At 39.3% G+C, this 24057-nt stretch overlaps 3 protein-coding genes across 3 annotated transcripts; 2 read left to right on the top strand and 1 right to left on the bottom strand.

Annotated features, from left to right (window-relative positions):
* The first annotated feature begins 1291 nt into the window (after positions 1-1291).
* Positions 1292-7620, top strand: LOC115596716 (extracellular calcium-sensing receptor-like). Its single transcript, XM_030442071.1, has 8 exons — positions 1292-1710; positions 2085-2379; positions 2468-2757; positions 3080-3375; positions 3671-3876; positions 5549-5770; positions 6286-6409; positions 6487-7620. Exons 1-8 carry the CDS (start codon positions 1427-1429, stop codon positions 7389-7391), a joined length of 2622 nt encoding a protein of 873 aa, XP_030297931.1. The 5' UTR covers positions 1292-1426; the 3' UTR covers positions 7392-7620.
* A 4397-nt stretch (positions 7621-12017) lies between these two features.
* Positions 12018-16564, top strand: LOC115571132 (extracellular calcium-sensing receptor-like). The gene is made up of 9 exons (XM_030400231.1): positions 12018-12139; positions 12492-12786; positions 12896-13185; positions 13515-13629; positions 13747-13810; positions 14434-14639; positions 14777-14998; positions 15436-15559; positions 15660-16564. Exons 1-9 carry the CDS (start codon positions 12033-12035, stop codon positions 16562-16564), a joined length of 2328 nt encoding a protein of 775 aa, XP_030256091.1. The 5' UTR covers positions 12018-12032.
* Positions 16565-19317: 2753 nt separating this feature from the next.
* LOC115571121 (extracellular calcium-sensing receptor-like) lies at positions 19318-23716 on the bottom strand. The gene is made up of 8 exons (XM_030400206.1): positions 23673-23716; positions 22891-23185; positions 22501-22790; positions 21878-22173; positions 21272-21477; positions 20932-21153; positions 20299-20422; positions 19318-20222 (listed from the first exon to the last, which is right to left on the bottom strand). Exons 1-8 carry the CDS (start codon positions 23699-23701, stop codon positions 19318-19320), a joined length of 2367 nt encoding a protein of 788 aa, XP_030256066.1. The 5' UTR covers positions 23702-23716.
* Positions 23717-24057: the final 341 nt, after the last annotated feature.

Here is a 24057-nt window from a genome sequence, read left to right as displayed (position 1 = left end):
TATTTCAGTTGCTGTTCGGAGAGTATCCCATATGGATATCACCATATTTGATTCATATCTTGTAATATTCGGGCAGGGATTCTTGGGCTTTTTGCGCAGTGCCAGTCTACAGGAATTGAAAAAAATACATAAACGTTCTTTATGAACCTTAGTCGGTTAGCTTAATCATCATCTTATTTGCTGATACTTGTAACCATTCTTGTGCTTTATCAATGTCAATAGGGATATTTATCACATGCAACATCAAAATACACACCTCAGCAGTCCATCTTTCATTCCCACCACTGCTACTTCGGTGTAACTCTGCCCGAGAACGCAGTGATCTCCCATGATCTCCTGCGATCTCACGAAACCTATCGATCCGATACCCTCAAAGTGACAGTGTCACCTAAACAAACAGAAACTAATAACACAGTAAAAATGTCCTAAAAAATAATAAAACACTGTCTTAACAGTCTGAAAACAGTCTTGGTCTCTTGTTCAAGTGGCTACATATAATTTTCCAAAAACACATTTTGACATTCAAATCAACCAGGTGTAGACTGTGTTTAAGAGGTGTGCATTTGTAAGGGTAATCTATGATATGAGTTAAAACAAAGCCAAAAGGAATAAGGAGGATTTAAATTAGGAAAATATCTGGTGTTTATTATGCAAGCGGATTAAAATGACAGGGGTGTAGATAATATTTTCCATGCAACCCCTTGAAAAGTCATGGACACACTAGGGTCAGAGCAATATTCTCTCTGATGTATAGTAAGCTAATGTACAGTAGAAGTAAAGTTTATTTAATATAGCATCTTTCACAGAGCACAGTCACAATGTCTCAAACAAGTACAATAACAACCAAAACATAAAAAAACAACTAAAGGGAGAAAAAAAAATAATGAAAAATAAAAACAAACAGATTATAACACTAAATAGCAGCAGGTGAGACAAAAGCCAGTTTGAATAAATAGCTACGTCTTCAGTTACTTTTTAAAAACCTCAACAGAGGCTGCAGAGCGAAAGTCTATAGAAAGAGCATTCTGTTGGGGCCTCTACTTCAAAGGCAAGGTCACCTTTCCCCCCCGACAGGAGAGGGAGACAACCAATAAATCCTGGATTAAAGCTCAGTGACCTATTAGGGAGATAGGGATAAAGCAGCTTAGAAATATAGGTAGGTGCTTGACCATATATGGCTCTGTATGTGAAGCCAAAAACTTTATAATGATTCCAGAAATTGTCAGAGAGCCAATGTAAAGAATGTAAAAGTGGCCTGATGTGTGTCATCCTGCTGGACCTGGTCAACAGCCTAGCAGTAGCATCTTGAGCTAATTGAAAATGGTCTAGGGATGACTTGTTGAGGCAAAGAAGGGAAGCTTGTGTCCGAAAATCTATATAAAAAAGTGAAAACACATTCAGGATTCCCAGATACAGGCACTTGAGGATGGAGATCCCGGCTCTCTTTATTGGCCTGATCCTGTGTCTGAGTTTGCGTGAGCTGAACTCAGCTCTGAAACAAAGGGCTGAGTTTACAGAGGAAAAGACTAGTGCTGGGGTCAACACTGAGGCCCCATCTGTGAAATGTAAACTCCAGGGTACCACTCGTCTACCTGCATTCTCAATGGATGGTGACTACGCTATTGGGGGTGTTTTCTCCATACACCGTTATATGCATGCAGTGATGCATAACTACACCATGATGCCTGAGCCTCTAAGGTGCACAGGGAGGTAAGTAAAAGGGTAGTGTGGTGGATAAGAGGATGTTACACTGTGGAGGCATATAAATGTTTTGATGTATATCGTGTGTTTACAATCATGTTGAAATTGTTAGCATTTGTTTTCTTCTTCTTGGTTTTTTGCAATATTGACAATTAAAAAAAAAAAGTGTCTTTTTTAGCATTATCAAAACAAAGTAAAATTCTAGGCTGAATTAGAGAGTTTTGCACTAATATCTAATCTTGTGTTTTGAATTTTGGTGGTCAGGAAATTCTTTGATGTCTATGGCTTACAGATGCAGTGCAACTTTCAGTTACAATCCATTACAGATAATTTATTGTGTTTCATATGTAAATTTTAACAGTGACATGATTGTCTGTGTGCAGAATTGACTCACGTGAACTGCGCCTCTCACACACAATGGTCTTTGCCATCGAGGAGATTAACAACAGCACGGAGCTGCTGCCAGGCATCAAACTCGGTTATGAGATTCATGACTCCTGTGCCTCAGTGCCTCTGGCAATGCATGTGACATTCCAGCTTTCAAATGGGCTGGACCCAGTGTTTTACACAAGAGAAGAGTGCTCACAGTCTGGTATGGTGATGGCTATCGTTGGGGAGTCTGGGTCAACACAGTCAATCAGTATGTCACGTATCATCGGGGCTTTTAACATCCCTCAAGTAAATTTTGTGGTAAATTATGTGTTTCAGTGCTGATTTTCTGTTTGTACTGCAAAAGAATTACACTGAGACCTATCCTTTTCTTCAGGTGAGCCACTTTGCCACTTGCGCATGCCTGTCTGATAAGCAGCAGTACCCAAGTTTCTTCAGAACAATCCCCAGTGACCAGTTCCAGGCTGACGCACTGGCCAAGCTGATTAAACACTTTGGCTGGACTTGGATAGGTGCTGTCCGGTCAGATTCAGACTATGGCAATAATGGCATGGCATCTTTCCTGGACACAGCACAGAGGGAGGGGATCTGTGTGGAATACTCTGAATCTTTCTACAGAACCCACCCACATAGCAGGATTCAGAGAATAGCTGAAGTTATCCGCAGGTTTCTGCATCACTGATTGTTTTTTTCCTTCTACTGACACTGATCTTCTGCACACAAAACCACAACATTGATAACTGAAACATAGGATGAAGGATTAGTTCCAAATCTTTAATTTGAAGTTTCTTTATCTGATGTTCAGTTAATTTATGTTCATTTCTGATGCTTTCATAAAATATAGTGAGACCAACACTGTACCATCAACCTCATCCAAAACTGATTTCCTCTTGTCTTTTAGTGTCATCTCTCTCAATATGTTTTCTATTAAGAAAATATATTTTGTGTTTTTATTAGTTTAATTTGATGCAACATAATGTCTCTCCAGGTCGACATCTTTGGTTATTGTGGCATTTGCAGCCTCTGGAGACCTAAAGATCTTGCTAGAGGAGCTCTCACGATGGCCCTCTCCATCTCGCCAGTGGATAGGCAGTGAGTCCTGGGTAACCAACCCAGACATGCTGAGGTTCAGCGCCTGTGCTGGAGCCATTGGATTTGGCATTCAGAAATCTGTCATCCCAGGTCTGACAGAATTCTTGCTGGATCTTTCTCCCACTAAAGTGACTGCCTCTCCAGTGCTTACTGAGTTCTGGGAGGATGCATTCAACTGCAGGCTTGCAAAAAGTGAGAAAGTTGTGTTAATTTTTTGAAATATAATCACATTCACAGTTGGATCCCTGTGGTTGTGTTATTATTGATTCTCTCTCTGAATGAACTCAACTTGGCTACAGCCAATCTCAAGGGGAATAAATTAAATGACAGATTAAAAATAATCTTACTAGCTTAATACTTACTAGCATGTGTTGTTAATTAAGATAAAAAGAAAGCAAAAAGCAAAATACACACATAGAAATGATTGATAATGTCAAATCAGTGCCAGTGCTGATAAAACACCTTCTTTTGTCTGTGTGTCTTTTAGGTGCAGCCATAGATGAGAGTGTGTGTGATGGAACTGAGGACATAAAGACGCTTCAGGACCCGTACACTGACACATCTCAGCTCCGAATCACTAACATGGTTTACAAGGCTGTTTATGCAATAGCTCATGCGATTCATAATGAAGTGTGTCAGGACACAAATTCTACAGCTCAGTGTGACAAATTTACCAGGATAGAGTCAAAACAGGTCAGGTGAAATGAATAAGTCACCTCAATGCCCTTCGTTATAATGTAACTACAGTGTTGGGAAGATTACTTTGGAAATGTAGTTGGTTACAATTACAAGTTACCCTGTTGAAAATGTAATAGTAGTGTAACTATTTCAATTACTTTCTCAAAGTAATGTAACTAATTACATTTGATTACATTTTGATTTCTTTTCTTAATTTTGAATGAAATCTCTCAACTGCTAACCATTTTCACATTTTAAGACCTATAGTGTGATAAGCCTTTCAGTTCAAAGGTTTAACCATATATTATGAGTCTGACCTCAGGCCTGTACTGAAGGAGGCTCACTTCCTCACTAAGTGGAGCGACAACAGGCTGATTTCAGCCAAGAGGCGCAGGTTGTTTTAATGGAGAGAGTATGAGCGATACAAAAAAGCCTGATCACAGCCTGAAGCAACAGTGTTGCTCCAAATATGACAAGAGGAGGCTGATTTTAATTTCTGACAGCTCTACATTGAGCTGCTTTTAAATATGAAGCTTTAGAGCAACAACAACTGTTGTTTTGAACTGTGTTTTATATTGTTTTCATATATTTCACTGATCGCAATTATAAAATGCCAGTGTGTGTTTTATTGAAAGCGAGGCTGGGTGTGCGTATGAAAATAGGTTACAGTGGGTTTTTTAGGTGCTGTAGCTACAAGCAAATCTCATGTTGTCTCTGTACAAAGACCTTCTTAAATGTGAGAAAACAGAGTAGACTACTCAAGATTTGCGTTTGGGCAACACATAACAGGCGAAACAATTAATTTATTCATCGCCACGACATTAAGTTAAAGTATCTGTCCCGCTGCGAGCGCACAACTTCTTTCAGTGGTGACTGACTGTATATAAAAGTAAATAAATGACCTTCTGACGCGAGTCGGATCAACAGCTGAGCAGCGTATCCCCTCAGCTGAACATCTGTAGGCGGAGACGCTCAGAGAGAAAGTAAACAGCAGCGGATCAGCGCGATCTCTCCCTCCGCACAAATGCTCCGTTCTGATCCAGCTCGACTGGACTTTCAAAGTAAAGGTGACGTCAGCTGTAAATGAGTTGAATAGTGAAATAGCGGCGCTTTTATAACCGATTTTATGATTAAACTCTGAACAGATCCTGGTCGGGACCAGGTTATGAGCTAAGCATAAGTTACCATGGTGATCTAGCCGGGTCAAAAGAGAGTCACCTTTGTAATACAGGGAAGCCTGGCTTCTGTCTGTATTAAGTGTTTTTTGTATTTCCAGCCCAGGAACATCTTGTGCGCCGCCGGCACTGTTGCTGCTGAGTCTGACTGCCGCCGTACGGTTTGTCGGTTGAGTCAAATGGCACATGACCAGAGAGAGCCAATCATAAGCGTCAGTTTTGGAAGGAGGATGTTGATATGAAAAAAACTAAAAACAAACATGAATCCAGGGGGGCGAAAAACTATTTAATAAATCCGAGCTTTGGCGGCGATTTTTCAAATGTAACTTAAGTCGTAATCATTGAAATTTCCAAAAGCAACTGTAATTTAATTACATATTTTCTCCCAGTAATGTAACGGATTACAATTACGTACATTTTGTAATTAAATTACGAAACGTCGTTACATGTAATTCGTTACTCCCCAACACTGTGTAACTATCCTCACTGTCTTGGTTAACTTCACGTCACAGGTTGTTTCTCAGCTGAAGAAAGTAAATTTTTCCCAAAATGGTTATGATGTGTCATTTGATGCCAATGGAGATCCTGTTGCCAGATATGAGCTGGTTAACTGGCAAAAAAGTGAGAGTGGCAGTATTGAGATGGTGACAGTAGGGCGCTATGATGCATCACTGACAGATGGCCAGGAGTTCCACATCAACAGGAAGCTCACCTGGGTGGAAGGTCGTACAGAAGTAAGTGGACCAAAGGCAACAATTTACCTTATTTATTTTAAAAGTTGATGTGCAAAATTGGTAAAGATAAAGATATACAAGTGCATTCCAGTGTAAGCGGTGTGAGACAAAATTCAGAGTTGTCATTCTGTTCAAAAATAGCTTTAAGAATTTGGAACAGATTGACAAATCAAGTGGGTATTACTAGTATTTTTTTCAGTATGAAAACGTGTTCCCTTGCATAGCTGCAGTAAATTGGGATTCTAACAAAAAGGGATAATTTGAACTAAAACAACTCAAACATTGTAAGATACATAACCATTTCATTTGTCTAACTCTGAAGCCTCATTTTAACTTCAGCTGAATTCATAAATGCATTTTATGCAAAAATGATTAATGCTTTCAACACACATACTGGCACCTGAGTACTGTTTTAAGACAGACTAAACAGCAAAAAATAATTTTCTGCTTAAATCCCAAAATCCGTGTAGCACACCAGAATATGTATATGTTTGCTTGTATCTATTTTGTGCCAGGTGCCTGTGTCAGTGTGCAGTAACAGCTGTTCTCCAGGAACTCGTAAAGTGCTACAGAAAGGAAAACCCATCTGCTGTTATGATTGTATACCATGTCCTGAGGGAGAGATCAGCAATGCTACAGGTATGTTTTTCTTTCACAATTTCACAAGATCAAATACATGAATGCTAACAGCTGATTTTTATTTCATTTTTTTCCAGATTCCCCTGACTGTTCCCCTTGTCCCAAGGAGTTCTGGCCTAATGCAGAGAGAGACACTTGTCTCCCCAAGCCTGTAGAGTTTCTTTCCTTTGACGAGGTCCTAGGAATCATCCTGGCTGCATTCTCAGTTGCTGGTGCCGGTTTTGCTATCATAACAGCGGCTGTGTTCTTTCATCACAGAACATCCCCGATTGTCAGGGCCAACAACTCTGAGCTGAGCTTCCTTCTGCTCTTCTCCCTGACTCTATGTTTCTTATGTTCATTGACTTTCATTGGAGCACCCTCTGATTGGTCCTGCATGTTGCGCCACACAGCGTTTGGGATCACCTTTGTCCTCTGTATCTCTTGTGTTCTTGGAAAAACAATAGTGGTGTTAATGGCCTTCAAAGCTACACTCCCAGGTAGTAATGTTATGAAATGGTTTGGTCCTCCACAGCAAAGGATGACTGTAGTATTTTTCACATTCATTCAAGTACTTATATGTACTATTTGGTTGCTTCTTCGTCCCCCTTTTCCAATGAAAAACTTAACCATTTTTAAGGAGAGAATCATCCTGGAGTGTGCATTAGGATCAGCTATTGGGTTTTGGGCTGTTCTTGGGTACATAGGCCTACTGGCTCTCTTTTGCTTTGTGTTAGCTGTCCTAGCCCGGAAATTACCTGATAATTTTAACGAAGCCAAGCTGATCACTTTCAGCATGCTGATATTCTGCGCAGTCTGGATCACCTTTATCCCAGCCTATGTGAGCTCTCCTGGGAAATTTACTGTGGCTGTAGAGATATTTGCCATTCTGGCCTCCAGTTTTGGACTGATACTGTGTATATTTGCTCCAAAGTGTTTCATTATATTGTTTAAGCCAGAGAAGAACACCAAGAAACATTTAATGAACAAATATCAATCCTGAGACATTTGAGGTTTCAAAAAAGGCATGATCACCACAGACAGTAAATAGTTTGAGTTATTCTCATTTCACACAGTCTAAAGCTTGTTTCAACATGTTAGTTTTTCTTTACATTGTTTTTTTTTTGTTTCAGTGTCATTATTTGATGTGTATTTAATATATCTATTCTACAAAATAATTTTCTTTGTGCTAATATCTAAATTCATCACAAAAATGTGTGATACTGAGTTCTGTCTCAACATGTTGATGAAACTTCAACTATATGTGGAATAATAAATATTGTGATTTATTCAGGAAGTGATTCAATTACATAGACAACCCATTGTTGTGTTCATTTTTTTAGGGTAAAGGGTCTAGTTAGTGCAATTTAGGGGGATGAATGGACATTAATGGGATTTAATATTCATTATTATGTTCTTATCAGTAATTAATCACCTGAAACTAAGAATTGTTGTCTTCTCGTTACCTTAGAATAACACTTTCATATCCACAGAGGGTGTGGGCCCTCCTCCACAGAATTCTACATGTTGCACGGCAATGTTTCAACAGTAGCCCAGAGAGGATAAACCAAACACTTGCTCTCCAGAGAGACTTTTGTGTTTTTCAGATTTTCAGTGGCCACCTTGGGGAAGCTTGAGACAAGGTGTTGAAAGCTCACTGAAATCTGCAATGTCACTGCTAACTGCTACTAAACCCAAACACTGGACCTTTAACAGTTATATCAGCTAAAGAATAGCAATAAAGGACTGTGGGTAGAACATAATCAATAAGAGATATCTGGTGTTTACAGTGATAACTTTATAATATGAGAAAGGAGACAGTGACTTTTAATGTAAATTATTTTGTGGACACAACCAACCATCCATTGTATTCCAGCGGTCAGGCTTTGTGGGATTCTCCAGAAGTCCTTTTCCACAGCAACACTTTATAGCCTATCTCTACTTGGGTGATCTAGAGGCGTCCCCAGGGCATATGAAATTCATAATCCCTCCAGTGAGTTCTGTTTTCTGCACCAGGGTCTTCTCCAAGTTGGTTGTGCTTAGAAAACCTCCAAAGGGAGGCATCCGTATTGGATGCCCAAACCACTTTAGTTGGCTCCTTTAGGCACGAAGGAGCAACAGCTCTACTCAGAGCTCCTCCATATGTCCCAGCTCCTCCAACCACTCAAGGACGCTAAGAAAGGCCAGGTATTCCAATCTAAAGAGGCGACCCTCTTGAACTCCAACACCGATGCACTCAACCAGGGGCTTGCTAGTATCCCCACACCTGCCTGGCACCTCTCATCCTGGGCAACTCCATGGCCTGGCCCCATGACATAAATCTCAGTTGCTAGCCATCAAGTAGTTGCTGGAACTAGTTAAGCCGGGCAAGGTTCACCAACATCAACCTAAAGCATATTCAAGTCAATGTTGAGGTGGCACCGAAATACAATTTATTAATTCCAGGTGGATGGATTCAGTGCTCCGACTGTGCCACAAAAAAGGGATGAGGATTTTGTTACCTTGAATGCCTTATATTAAAATGGTATCATAAAGAGCTTAAGCTCTGCTCATTTAACACAGTCCTCACCTAGTTGATTGAAATGTTTAAAATATTCAAGTTTTTCTTAATTACTCTTAAATTCAATGTAATTGTAGGGTCCTATAAAATCCATTTTATTTTTTCCCAAATTCCGTTTTTTCCGTTTTAATTTTTGGGAATTCCGTTTTTTCCATTTAAATCTGGGGAATCCAGTTTTTTTTTTTTTACCTTTCACTCTTATTTTACCACTAAAACAGTGTTTCTTTAATGTAAATGACAAGATGTACACAAATTAAATAGAAATTACCTTAAATGTATTGAGGTGATAAACACATTTCCTCAATACTGTACCGTAGAGTACACTAAAGTGCATCAAAAACATCTGATTTCATCATGTCTTCATACAGTAGTATATTTTGTGTTTTTATGGGTTTCATTTGGGTTTCATTGGATAAAAACATGGTCAGCTCTCAGGCAGATCCAGTAAATAATTGCATACAAAATTGTTCTGACTTTAAGTTGTAAATATTCAAAAAATTAGCAAAGATGACCAACGAAATGAGAAATTATACTGTGAATTATACAGTGAAAACACCAACCCTCCCCCTGTCCTCTGAGCTCCCAGCCCAGGCAAAGTCAGCTAAGAGGGCTGTGGCTAACGGGGCTAGCTAGCTAGCAGCAGTTACTGTTGGCAGCAGTTAACAGTCACTCTGGTGATATGCCGATAATATGAATCGGAGGTGGCTAACTCTCTCGCATTACAACTTTAATTATGATTTCTCAGGTCTGCTTCTTTGCAAAACAACAGTTCACCTGACACATACAAGTCGTTCGGGAGCTGCTCGGCTCTGCACCGAGGTGTTAATGTCGAGTCTCTCAGTTTTTTCGCAGATGAAGACGGAGCCGTGGGCAGTCGCTTCGCCATGCGTACATTGTTTTGAAGGGGGGGTGGGGGGTGGGGACTTGTTGTGTCACCCAGATTTGCTTTCCTCCGTGCAGTTTTCCTCAGACATACGTTCCTCCTCCACATGAAAACAGCATTTCAGTGAAATTATGTCAAATTCTGCGATATTCAACGTTTAACAATAGATTCCATTTTAATATATATGTATGTATATATATATATATATATATGTATATATATATATATATATATATATATATATATATATATATATATATATATATATATATATATATATATATATATATATATATATATACACACATATATATACATATATATATATACACATATATATACATATATATGCATATATATATACACACATATATATACATATACATACACATATATATATATATACATATACGCATATATATATATATACATACACACACAGCACAGCAATCTGGCATGAGACTGGACCTTTATGCAAAATTCGGTTAGCTTTCACCCATGGTCCAGTCCAAGCTATTTGTTTTTATTTAATTTAGAGGCTTGCTGTGATGCCACCATCAGGACAATTGTGTTGTGTTTCATATTGAGGACATCTGACATTTTGATCTTTCATCATCACCATCATCGCCCTTGCTGGGTCTCGAACACACAACCCTTGACACCAAGAACCAGCTCCTAACTCGCTGAGCTAATTGGCTGGAAGTGAGACCAGCTGTGTAGCTGCATTTGTCGACTCAGGGACTCACTGTCCAGGCAGCTGTTGTCAAGGAAGATTTCAAAAATGGTCATAATGTCCAAAAAAAATCTGATAATAGGTTACATAAATTGCATCTTGACAGCATGGAAATGTTGGCGATTTGTTTTTAACTCTAAGTGTTTTGCTTCATAAGAGAAATTCTGATGTTTAAAAATGCCAGTCTCATTGACTCCAGTTGTTCCCATGAGAATTCAAAATGTTCTCAAAAATTCAGTTTTTGAGATAAAATTCTGATATAACTTCATCAACCATGACTCCAAAATATTCTCAATTTTTTTCAGGAAGATTGAAAATGTATTTAGCAAGAATTTGATAGTATATGTTTACAGTACTGTTTTCGGTCAAACATTTTGATGCACTGTAGCCCCCCCCCCCCCCATTCAAAGATGAAGAAATAACCACAGGTAAATATTTCGTTATTTACTTTAGTATGCTTGGCAATGAAACAATATTTAAACCATGGAAAAATAAACAAAAAAATAATAAAGCACTTCCAAGTCCTGATATTTCAGGTAAGTTTCAGTCAACAACCCAAAACAAAAAATGTCTGTGACTGTTATAATAAACCAAAATTTGTCTCTTCAATGCAATGTTTCCCATTAATTAGTTAGACTCTGGCGGCCCGCCATGGTCTAATTTGTCCCGCCACAGTCTCAGAGTGAGCCGAAAAAATCTGTAACTTGTGTTTTGCGCTGCAGCTTCAGCAAAGCATCTCTCACTCCCGTTCAGTCGACTCTGCCATGCAGCTCCTCGCTGGTCTCTCCTCCTTTCACTTCCGCCCCCGTCTGACCTCTCACCCCGCTCTCTCATGGGATTTCCTCAGGTGACAAAACTTAAACCAATACATATTTTCACTTTTAAATATTACTCTTATATTCTTCTTAAACACAAATATACACTTATTAAAGAAAACGAAACAAATAACAAAAATAAATAAAATGAGTGTTTCTTATTCCACTACTTTTTAATTTATCTTTTTAACAGGGTTATATATATATATATATATATATATATATATATATATATATATATATATATATATATATATATATATAAGAATAAGATGAGAAAAGAGATAGGGAGATGTAATGGTGTGTTTTGCGTGTAACCTATGGAAAGACTTAGAGCTTGGACATGAGCTCATGAAGGACCCATAGGTAACGAGGTCCGTCTCTGATGTATACTGAGCTGACGTACAGAAGGATGGAAGCTTTTGTCTGAAAATCTATATAAACCAGTGAAAACACATTCAGTATTCCCACATACACATGCTTTACAATGGAGATCTCAGCTTTACTTATTGGTCTGATTCTGTCTCAACTGAACATAGCTCTGAAACAAAATGTTGGGCCCACAGAGGATAGGACTGATGCTGGGGTCAGCACTGAGGCCTCATCTGTTAAATGTAAGCTCCAGGGTACCACTCGCTTTACCGGCATTCTCAATGGATGGTGACTACGTTATTGGGGGTGTTTTCTCCATACACCACTACTTGCACACAGTGATGCATAATTACACCATCATGCCTGAGTCACCAAGGTGCACAGGGAGGTAAGTTAAAGGGTGAGGTGATGGACGAGAGGACAGAAATCTTTTTATTTGAATGATGTGTGTAGAAACATGTTGTTAGTGTTTGCAGTTGTATTACTGCAGTGTTTGTAGCATTGACAACTTGAAATAACGTACTTTATTTATTTTTGCAGTATAAAAACAAAGAAAGATTGTTAATTTATAGATTCAATTTCATGTTTAATCTAGACTTATATTTGTTTTGAATTTTGATGGGCAGGGGATCTCTATCAGTTACTGTCTACAACAAATACTTGCAGCTGGTCCTTTTGTTCATTTCTGTTTAAGAAAATCATGTGTTAATTCAGACAGTGACATGATTGTTTGTGTGCAGCATTGACTCCCGTGAACTGCGCCTCTCACACACAATGGTTTTTGCCATTGAAGAGATTAACAACAGCACGGAGCTGCTTCCGGGCATCAAACTCGGTTATCAGATCCACGACTCCTGTGCTTCAGTGCCTCTGGCAATGCATGTGACATTCCAGCTTTCAAATGGGCTGGACCCGGTGTTTAACACCAGAGAAGAGTGTTCACAATCTGGTACGGTGATGGCTATCATTGGTGAGTCTGGATCCACGCCATCAATCAGCATGTCGCGCATCATCGGTTCATTTGACATTCCTCAGGTAAATATTTTTTGACTTTCTGGCATATATATATCTATATATCTATATATATAAAAGACAGTACTGACAGTATGTTTGTCCCATTAAGAGTAACCCAAATCTTCTTCAGGTGAGCCACTTTGCCACTTGTGCATGTCTGTCTGATAAGCAGCAGTACCCAAGCTTCTTCAGAACAATCCCCAGTGACCAGTTCCAGGCTGACGCACTGGCGAAGCTGATTAAACACTTTGGCTGGACTTGGATAGGTGCTGTCCGGTCAGATTCAGACTATGGCAATAATGGTATGGCCTCTTTCCTGGATGCAGCACAGAAGGAGGGAATCTGTGTTGAATACTCTGAATCTTTTTACAGGACCCACCCACGTAGCAGGATCCAGAGAGTTGCTGACGTTATCCGCAGGTGTCTGCATCACTGATAGTTTTTCCCCTGCACTGACACTGACCTTCAGGACCCAAAAACACAATATTGTTATCTTAATATATATTGATATAATAACATACATCTAGATATCTTAACATGCTTATAATTTGTCTTATGTTTAATTACTGTATGTTTATTTCTGATATTGTCATAAAAATAGAATTAGTGAGAACAACATTGTACCTCCAACATATCAAAAAACAAATTTCAGTTTTCATTTATTGTATCTATATTATCTATATCTATTTAAAAATCATAATTTTATGTTTCCTTTGGTTTTAATACAATGCAATATAATGTTTCTTCAGGTCAACATCTATGATTATTGTGGCATTTGCAGCCTCTGGAGACCTGAGGATCCTACTGCAGGAGCTGTCACTTGAACCTTCTCCACCTCGCCAGTGGATAGGCAGTGAGGCCTGGGTAACTGACCCAGATATGCTTAGGTTCAGCTTCTGTGCTGGAGCCGTCGGATTTGGCATTGAGCAATCTGTCATCCCAGGTCTGAGAGAATTTTTGCTGAATCTCTCTCCTCCTAAGGTGGCTGCCTCTCCAATACTTACTGAGTTCTGGGAGGATGCGTTCAGTTGCAGACTGGGAAAAAGTGAGAAAGTTGATCTGATTTTTTTCATGTAGCTGACATTTACAATAGGCTCCTTGTGGTTGAGTTGTTGATGTTTTTGACTGTCTTTCTGAGGGGAGCATCCCACATTAAAATGTCAGTATCAACTTTAAGACCAAAACGCAGATTTATGTTGAGAAGGAAATCTATTGATATTGAACAAGACAAGGGGTGGACAAAAGGTGCTTCTCTGTCAATAATCTCGATTGATGATGTCAGATCAGGTTTAGGGCTCCTACTATGATTGTGTACACATTAAAACAGGTAAAGTCACTTGGGGATTCATGTAAAAGATTTTCAGTTATTTAGCTATTTTTGAATTTGACTGACTAATTTTAATGCCTGTCCTGACATGGAAGGAGAAGTGGGGCCTGACACAAACTGAAACAGCAGCTACAACAAAATTGACAAAGCCATGTCTTAAAATCATTACTTTGAGGTTCGAGAAGCCTGTTTTATTAATTTGTTTGATTAATTTGAATTAATTTGTTTCTGCAAGACAGGTTTGCCGAGTTAAATTAAACCTAAAAAAAATTTAAAAAATAATAATGAACACACAAGTTGGAATACTAATCTAATAGCATTGTTACTTGTGTGTGTTTTAGGTTCAGCCATAGATGAAAATGTGTGTGATGGAACTGAAAACATAAAGACGCTTCAGGACCCGTACACTGATACATCTCAGCTCCGAATCAGTAACATGGTGTACAAGGCCGTTTATGCAATAGCTCATGCCATTCATAATGCAGTGTGCCAGGACACAAATTCAACAGCTCAGTGTGACAAATTCACCAGGATAGAGTCTAAGCAGGTCAGACAAAGATGAATAAGTGATTTCCATAATGCCATATTTTCCACTATAATGTAACTATAAGAAGTTGAAATATCCATTTAAATTTGTGGTTTCTTTTCTCTCCTTCATTGGTTTAATTAACTTGATCCTCACAGGTTCTTACTCAACTGAAGAAAGTGACTTTTTCCCAAAATGGTTATGATGTGTCATTTGATGCCAACGGGGATCCTGTGGCCAGGTATGAGCTGGTTAACTGGCAAAAAAGTGACAGTGGCAACATTGAGATGGTGACAGTAGGGCATTATGATGCATCGCTGCCGACAGGCCAGGAGTTCCGGATCATCAGGAACCTAACGTGGGTGGAGGGCCTCACACAAGTAAGGAGCACACAAGTAATAATTCACATATCAACATTTTAGAGGGGATCTCAGAGGGTTTGATATTTATTTTTGGTATCCATTTTCCCTGTCCATATTGGCCTTGAAGAGATGTATCCCAAATACAATTTAATGCAAGATATGTGGGTGAAAAAACAGAGTATTTTCAGTGTGAGCTGCAGCCAGGTAAGAGTAAGAAAAAGAGGAAATGATTACTGAAGGTTTTGTCACCCAACAGCTACATTGTAGTTTTGGGAAGGGATATCCTCACAGCTAGAATAAACAAATGTAATTGTTCCAAAGATTAATAACACTCTAAATACACATATTTGCATTTGGATATTTAATAAGAAAAAAAAAATGTTAACCTATATCATATCCATAAGAGATGCATGGCACTTCTGAATATGTGTGAGTTGGATTTATCTATGTACCAGGTGCCTGTGTCAGTGTGCAGTGATAGTTGTCCTCCGGGAACTCGTAAAGTGCTACAGAAGGGAAAACCCATGTGCTGTTATGATTGTATACCATGTCCTGAGGGAAAGTTCAGCAATGCTACAGGTATTTATGTATTTCTAAATTATGTATTTGTAATTTTATTATTTGTTTTACAACACATTGGGTGTATTACTGCTTATAGCCCTTTTCATTATATTGTCAGATTCTCCAGAATGTTTCCCGTGTCCCAAAGAGTTCTGGCCAAACGCAGAGAGAGACACTTGTTTCCCAAAGCCTGTAGAGTTTCTGTCCTTTGACGAGGTCCTAGGAATCATCCTGGCTGCATTCTCAGTTGGTGGTGCCTGTCTTGCCGTCATAACAGCAGCTGTGTTCTTTCGTCACAGAACATCTCCGATTGTCAGGGCCAACAACTCTGAGCTGAGCTTCCTGCTACTCTTCTCCCTGACTCTGTGTTTCTTATGTTCATTGACTTTCATTGGAGCACCCTCTGATTGGTCCTGCATGCTGCGCCACACAGCATTTGGGATCACCTTCGTCCTCTGTATCTCCTGTGTTCTTGGAAAAACAATAGTAGTGTTAATGGCCTTTAAGGCAAACCTTCCAGGCAGTAATGTTATGAAATGGTTTGGTCCTACACAGCAAAGGATGACTGTAGTGTCTTTCACATTTATTCAAGTTTTAATATGTACTATTTGGTTAGTTCTTCATCCTCCTTTTCCAATGAAGAACTTAACCACATTTAAGGAGAGAATTATCTTGGAGTGTGCATTAGGATCAGCTATTGGGTTCTGGGTTGTACTTGGTTACATCGGTCTACTGGCTCTCTTTTGCTTTGTGTTAGCTGTCCTTGCCAGAAAACTACCTGATAATTTCAATGAAGCCAAACTGATCACCTTCAGCATGCTGATATTCTGTGCAGTCTGGATCACCTTTATCCCAGCGTATGTCAGCTCTCCTGGGAAATTTACTGTGGCTGTGGAGATATTTGCCATTCTGGCCTCCAGTTTTGGACTCATACTGTGTATATTTGCTCCAAAGTGTTACATAATTTTATTTAAGCCAGAGAAGAACACCAAGAAACATGTAATGAACAAAAATCAATCTTAAGACATTCCAGGTTTGGGATTTTTTTCAGTAAAGTCATGCTGTGTACATTCAACACAAACTTCACAGAGCTTAGGTCTATTTAATTACAATGCTTAATTTATTCCAAATGTTGTGAGTTTTGATTGTCCTCACAATATATTCCCTCATTATATAAATAATGTCCCAAATAAAGTAAACATACATTTAAAAATCAGGATACTGAGATATTTCTTGACTTCTTGATAGAATATTTGCCATTTGACCCTGACCCCCTACAAAACTGTTCAAATGACGAGAATAGTGAGAACGTTTGATGCAGAATGAGGGCGATAAACACAGCATATTACATGCAGTATATGATTGGGCAATATCACATTTTTCATACTGTTGAACCTTCCCCAAATGCTCCCACAGCATATGGTATTACCACCAGCTGATTACAAATCACATTGTTGGACTTTTGAGGGAGCCGCCAAACACTGCTATATGGTTTCCAACTATAATTTTTCCATCGTATGTATCATGTACATTTTTTACATGTTTTATGGTGATTTTAACATCCAACTTTGTGGGAAGCACTCACTGTATACAATTTATTTGTTGGAAAGTATGCTGAGCTGCATTTCTTCAATTAGAATATAAGTATCATAATTATTATTTTAAAGAGACTCTGTACAGGTGTAACCCAGGAAGAGCAGCAGCAAGGCAGGCAGGTAGATTGCAACAGGACAAACCAAAAAATCTTCCCTTCTGAGGATAAACGGTCTTTTTTGATCGGTTCTTTGTTTGAGAAATCACATTATTTACAAAAAGTTCACTCTTAAGGCATTCATTATATAGGTGCAAGGATAATGTAAGGGACACTGTATTTTTAAATACCCCGAGATACCATATTACTGTTGGGACCCTCACCACGTGGTTCTGACAATCGAGTGCACCTACTGCACTGCACCACTGGAAAATGCACCTATTCTAATGTCAAGTAGAATGTCACAGTCCCCTGGGTTTGAAAACTCCCACCTCCCATTGTCTGAGAGTGCACCTGAACGCATTATCAGTTCCGCAGTGACCGTATACACAGAGTCAAAAACAGCTGCATGCCTGTTTCATTGCAGTCCCAACAGTTGCTGTTACTAAAAGAGAGCACACAAACGTTTCGATCTTACCCACCTAGGCCGCAGTCTTTAACCTCACTGGATGAGCTAAGATTGCCCCGTGTTTACCAAATACATTCCTGATCCAGAAAAGAGATAAGCAACCGAGTCTCTCATCCCTGCAGGAGGAGGTCCCACTCTGAAAATTCCTGCTTTGACCCGTTTTTTGAAGTCAGAGCTCACGTGTCCTTAACAACTCTGTAAGGACTCACCAACACAGAGTTTAAAAGCCTGCAAACTTTCTTCTGTTATCTTTGCAAATAAAATACATGTAATTGCCCTTCACTGATGTAATGGTTGTCAATTAGGTAAACCTGAGGAGGCTCGCTTTCACTTTGATGACGCATGATAGCCTACAGACTGAAGCACTGACACACCAATCTCCTATAAAACCTGCATCTACTGTTCTCTAGCATATCCAGTCATAACAATCTTTAATTAAATATAAATTCCACAAAAGCAAATGTAATCTTAGATGAGGTTTAAACCTCCTTTGCAGAGAAAATGTTGATGTGATGGCATTAGAACAAAATTGAAGGCCAGGAAAATTTGATCCTATATCGTTCAGATTTTGAAACATATGCTGAAGATAAACTTCCTGCTTTTGTCACGAGACCCATTAAAATGCCTAAATCTCCTAATACCCTAACTCCCTACATAACTGAGCTCTACATGTTAACACAGCAACACCCTGTGTAAATAAGAGTTTAATTCTGGTTGTTCCAAGAACACCGTTGCACCCCAACAACATCTTTTGATGGGAATACTGCTGGTATCTGAAGTATTGCAGTTCATCCTACACTGCTAGGTGCATCAGTGTGCTGTGCCTTTTTGAAACCAAGCAAAGACAAAGCCACAGTATATCTGCAGGCGGTGTGTATGCAGATAGTTGCTGGGCAGTGATCTTCTTACACATTTAATCAAATTATTCCACCGTGTCCTCAACCTGAATTAGCAGCAGCAGCTCTCTGGCCAGTCAGCTGAACTATTTAGAAATTGCCAGTCAATTTTTCTGATAGTCTTATTTGCTTATGTTGGTCTGTTTTATAACCAGTTAAAAGTTAAATGTAGTATGTTTAAGATTATACCTTAGCATTACCCAGCAAACATCCCCGTGCATCTAAGTGGCTCAGGCATGGTGTATGTAGTCATGCTTCACTGTGTGCTTGTTTATGTAGTTTATTCCCCCCTTTCCCTTACCCAATGGTCTTTGATGAGCTGCTGACCAGGTCTCTTTCTATGGGCAGCATGGACAATATAATCTCCTGTCACGATCTCTTCCTTCTCTCATAAAGTAACCATTGTGAACACCACATACACTTTTATTTGAATTCATCTCATTTAAATTAATTTCAAGATTTTATAGTATGATGATGATATATTTGAAAATTAATAAAAAGACAGAACCCAATAAATACATTGTTGCACATTCATACTTAATATAACACATGATGAAAAATAATTTGCACAAAAAGACAATGACTTGTCAAACATACTAAAAAATGCACTGAACAAACAGTCACTTGATATTTGAACTACGTGAAGACTCTGGTGAATGAGAACAGCTCTATGAGCTCTATTTTAATTTTATATTTTAACTATTCCAAAACCTGGAATGTCTTAAGATTGATTTTTGTTCATTAAATATTTCTTGGTGTTCTTCTCTGGCTTAAACAATATGATGTAACACTTTGGAGCAAATATACACAGTATCAGTCCAAAACTGGAGGCCAGAATGGCAAATATCTCCACAGCCACAGTAAATTTCCCAGGAGAGCTGACGTACGCTGGGATAAAGGTGATCCACACTGCACAGAATATCAGCATGCTGAAGGTGATCAGCTTGGCTTCATTGAAATTATTAGGTAATTTCCGAGCTAGGACAGCTAACACAAAGCAAAAGAGAGCCAGTAGACCGATGTAACCAAGTACGATCCAGAACCCAATAGCTGATCCTAATGCACACTCAAGTATGATTCTCTCTTTAAATGTGGTTAGGTTTTCCATTGGAAAAGGAGGACGACTAAGCAGCCAAATAGTACATATTAAAACTTGAATGAATGTGAAAGTCACTACAGTCATCCTTTGCTGTGTAGGACCAAACCATTTCATGACATTACTACCTGGAAGTGTAGCTTTGAAGGCCATTAACACTACTATGGTTTTCCCAAGGACACAAGAGATGCAGAGGACGAAGGTGATGCCAAATGCTGTGTGCCGCAGCATGCAGGACCAATCAGAAGGTGCTCCAATGAAAGTTAATGAACATAAGAAACATAGAGTCAGGGAGAAGAGTAGCAGGAAGCTCAGCTCAGAGTTGTTGGCCCTGACAATCGGGGATGTCCTGTGATGAAAGAACACAGCCGCTGTTATGATGGCAAGACAGGCACCACCAACCGAGAATGCAGCCAGGATGATTCCTAGGACCTCATCAAAGGAAATAAACTCTACAGGCTTGGGGAGACAAGTGTCTCTCTCTGTGTTAGGCCAGAACTCCTTCGGGCAAGGGAAACAATTGAGGGAATCTGAAAAAAGGAATGAAAAGGGACTTTGAGCAGTCATATATTTGATGTTTTAGACATTCATTTGGAAAGTAATTACCTGTAGCATTGCTAATCTCTCCCTCAGGACATGGTATACAATCATAACAGCAGATGGGTTTTCCTTTCTGCAGCACTTTACGAGTTCCTGGAGGACAGCTGTCACTGCACACTGACACAGGCACCTGGTACATAAGATATAAACAATCTCACACATATTCAGGTTGCTATACAGATTTTAGGATTGAAGCAGACGTTAACATTTTTGTCTGTTCTGTTTGGGATTAAAGGGACAAAAAAAATAAACCCTCAATTAATGAACACTATTTTCTCTGATAGAAAGTGTCAGATTACTGAACTACATGATTTCCAAATGATATCCAAAAAGCTTACCTAAATGTATGTCAAATTGAATCATTATCTTATTATTTTCTGGGGAATGACCCCCATGTCCTCACTCTAATCACGCCCCGTTTTGTGTAATAAATGCACTGAGAAGTTCTTCAGTTAAAGCAAAACTGAGGCATCAACCAGCTGGTTATGTTCTGAAGTTAAATTTGCTTTAGCACATGCCTCCCTTTTTGTTACTATCTCTCTGCCACAGTTCAGCAACATATGGATAAGAGGAACAGGGCTGACCTTTGAGAGCACCACATTTTGATTATGTTTCTATTATTGCTGTGCAGCTTCTTACATGTTTGTTGCCATCCGCCCAAGTGAGGTTTCTGTTGATGCGGAACTTCTGGCCCTCTGGCAGTGATGCATCATAGAGCCCTACTGTCACCATCTCAATGCTGCCACTCTCACTTTTTTGCCAGTTAACCAGCTCATATCTGGCCACAGGTTCCCCATTGGCATCAAATGACACATCATAACCATTTTGGGAAAAATTGACTTTTTTCAGTTGAGTAAGAACCTGTGAGGATGAAGTAAGATAAGACAGTGAAGGAGAGCAATTACAACTTTATATTTTGAAATGTACATTGTGGTTAAAAAAATAACATTTGGGTGTTATCTTATGTATTTGGTATGACCTGTTTGGACTCTATTCTTGTGAATTTGTCACACTGAGTTTTAGAATTTGTGTCCTGACACACTTCATTATGAATCGCATGAGCTATTGCATAAACAGCCTTGTAAACCATGTTAGTGATTCGGAGCTGAGATGTGTCAGTGTACTGGCTGGTGAGCGTCTGAATGTCTTCAGTTCCATCACACACACGCTCATCTATGGCTGCACCTTAAAACACACAGAGACAGAGGACCATGACATATTAGCCTCTGCAATAACAATAAATTACTATTCCCTCTTATTTTGTCAGACCCTATTATTTATGACTCTACAGATGACAAGCCTCTTGTACCTACTCTCCTCTGTACAGCGCTTTGGTCAACATGAGTTGGTTTTAAATCTGCTTTATATATACATTTGACTTGAATTGATTTACAGGAGACAGAAAATGACCACAATCTTTTCATTAGCGACCATCTGACTTCTACTGATTTAATGTGTTTAAAACGAAGACGGTCTGAAATCACTGACAGAATAATAGCCTAATTAGACTAATTCTGTTTCTGATAAATGTCAGTAAGTAAAAAAAAAAAAAAAACATCTGATAACTTTTCAACAACTTTCTCACTTTTTCCCAGCCTGCAGTTGAACGCATCCTCCCAGAACTCAGTAAGCACTGGAGAGGCAGCCACTTTAGAGGGAGAGAGATCCAGCAAGAATTCTCTCAGACCTGGGATGACAGATTGCTGAATGCCAAATCCGATGGCTCCAGCACAGAAGCTGAACTTCAGCAAGTCTGGGTTAGTTACCCAGGACTCGCTGCCTATCCATTGGCGAGGTGGAGAAGGCTCACGTGACAGCTCGTCAAGAAGGAGCCTCATTTCTGTTGAGGCCAAAAATGCCAAAACAACCATAGCTGTCGACCTGGAGAGACATTACAGTGCATCAAATTATAACAATATGAGGAATCAAGATAACTGATGCAAATAAACAGGAGAGACACTTTTTTTGGCTGTATGTATAATGAACAGTAATGGTCAAACTATTTACATTTTGCCCAGCAATGTCAGGAACAAATATGACAGCAGTAAAAGTCATGAAAAAAGTAAGATTCCACTGAGATAAAAGAAACAATCCTCCATTCAATATTTGACCCCGCATTTTTTTGTGTGTGTTTTTTTTTTTTTTTTCTCTTGTGCAGAAGGCCAGGGTCAGCAAATGGAACTAAAATACAATCAGTTATTTAGGAACCTGCGGATAACGTCAGCTACTCTCTGGATCCTGCTTCGTGGGTGGGTCCGATAGAAAGATTCAGAGTATTCCACACATATTCCCTCCTTCTGTGCTGCATCCAGGAAAGAGGCCATGCCATTATTGCCATAGTCTGAATCTGACCGGACCGCACCTATCCAAGTCCAGCCAAAGTGTTTCACCAGCTTTGCCAGTGCATCAGACTGAAACTGGTCACTGGGGATTGTTCTGAAGAAGCTTGGGTACTGCTGCTTATCAGACAGGCATGCACAAGTGGCAAAGTAGCTCACCTTAAAAAAAAAACAAAAAAACTGTGTAAATAGTTTACAGGACAGAAAAATCAGCCCTGGACAATGTTAAACATACAGTTTGCCAGACATTTATATTTACTTGAGGAATGTCAAAGGACCCGATGACGCGCGACATGCTGATGGATCGGGTGGATGAAGACTCACCGACAATAGCCATTACCATACCAGATTGTGAACAATTTCCACCGCTGTAAAACATAGGGTCAATGCCATTTGAAAGCTGGAATGTAACTTGCATCGCAAGAGGCACCGAGGTGCACGAGTCTTGGATGTCATAACCGAGTGTGATGCCTGGCAGCAGCTCTGTGCTGTTGTTAATCTCCTCAATGGCAAAGACCATTGCGTGTGAAAAGCGGAGTTCACGAGAGTCAATGCTGCACAAAGATAATCGTGTCACTGTTGAAATTTACATACATTGAGGACAACTAATAATTAGATCAGAAAACACAACAAAGGAGAAGAGTTTTTCATAGTTATTAAGGACCATTACTGACAGCTGCACTGCAAATGTGAAAGAAAAGTACATCACAGATCTGCCTTTCCAACAAGATTTGAAACGAGTTATCACCAGTCTAAAATCACTCTAATTTTAATTAGATTTATAGTTAACTTGATCAAAAGTTAATTATTTGGTTTTCCTGTTAATTGTATAAATTTCAGTTAAAAAAAATGATTTTTTTCACACTCTTTCACACTTGTACCTGCAATTTAATTTGCCAAATATAGCAGTGTCTGTGTCTTCTGTATTTCAACACTAAACAGTGTCTTTGCAACATGATCGTAAGCACATCATACAAATCTTCACATTTGTCTGCACACACTGTTACAGCCCCATAGACATCACATCTTCCTCTTACTAACCTCCCTGTGCACTTTTGTGGCTCAGGCATGCTGGTGTAGTTATGCTTCACTGTCTGCATGAAGGAGTGTATTGAGAAAACACCCCCAATAACATAGTCACCATCCAATGAGAATGCAGGTAGACGAGTAGAACCCTTTAGTTTACATTTCACAGATGAGACCTCAGTGCTGACCCCAGCACCAATCTTATCCTCTGTGAGCCAAGCCCTTTGTTTTAGACCATCCCAAGAACCTTTTAAGGCAAAAGCTGAGTTCACTCCACACAAACTCCGAGACAAGATCAAGCTAATTAGGAGAGCTGAGATCTTCATCTCTCAAGTGTCTGTTTGTCGGCTGACTGTATGTGTGCTTTTATGATTTATATAGAGCAGATTTTCAGAGAAAA

Source organism: Sparus aurata, chromosome 2 (assembly GCF_900880675.1).
Source record: "Sparus aurata chromosome 2, fSpaAur1.1, whole genome shotgun sequence".
NCBI classification, from domain to species: Eukaryota; Metazoa; Chordata; class Actinopteri; order Spariformes; family Sparidae; genus Sparus; species Sparus aurata.
Note: the sequence above shows the minus strand (reverse complement) of the source record. Positions and strands in the feature narration are given on the sequence as shown.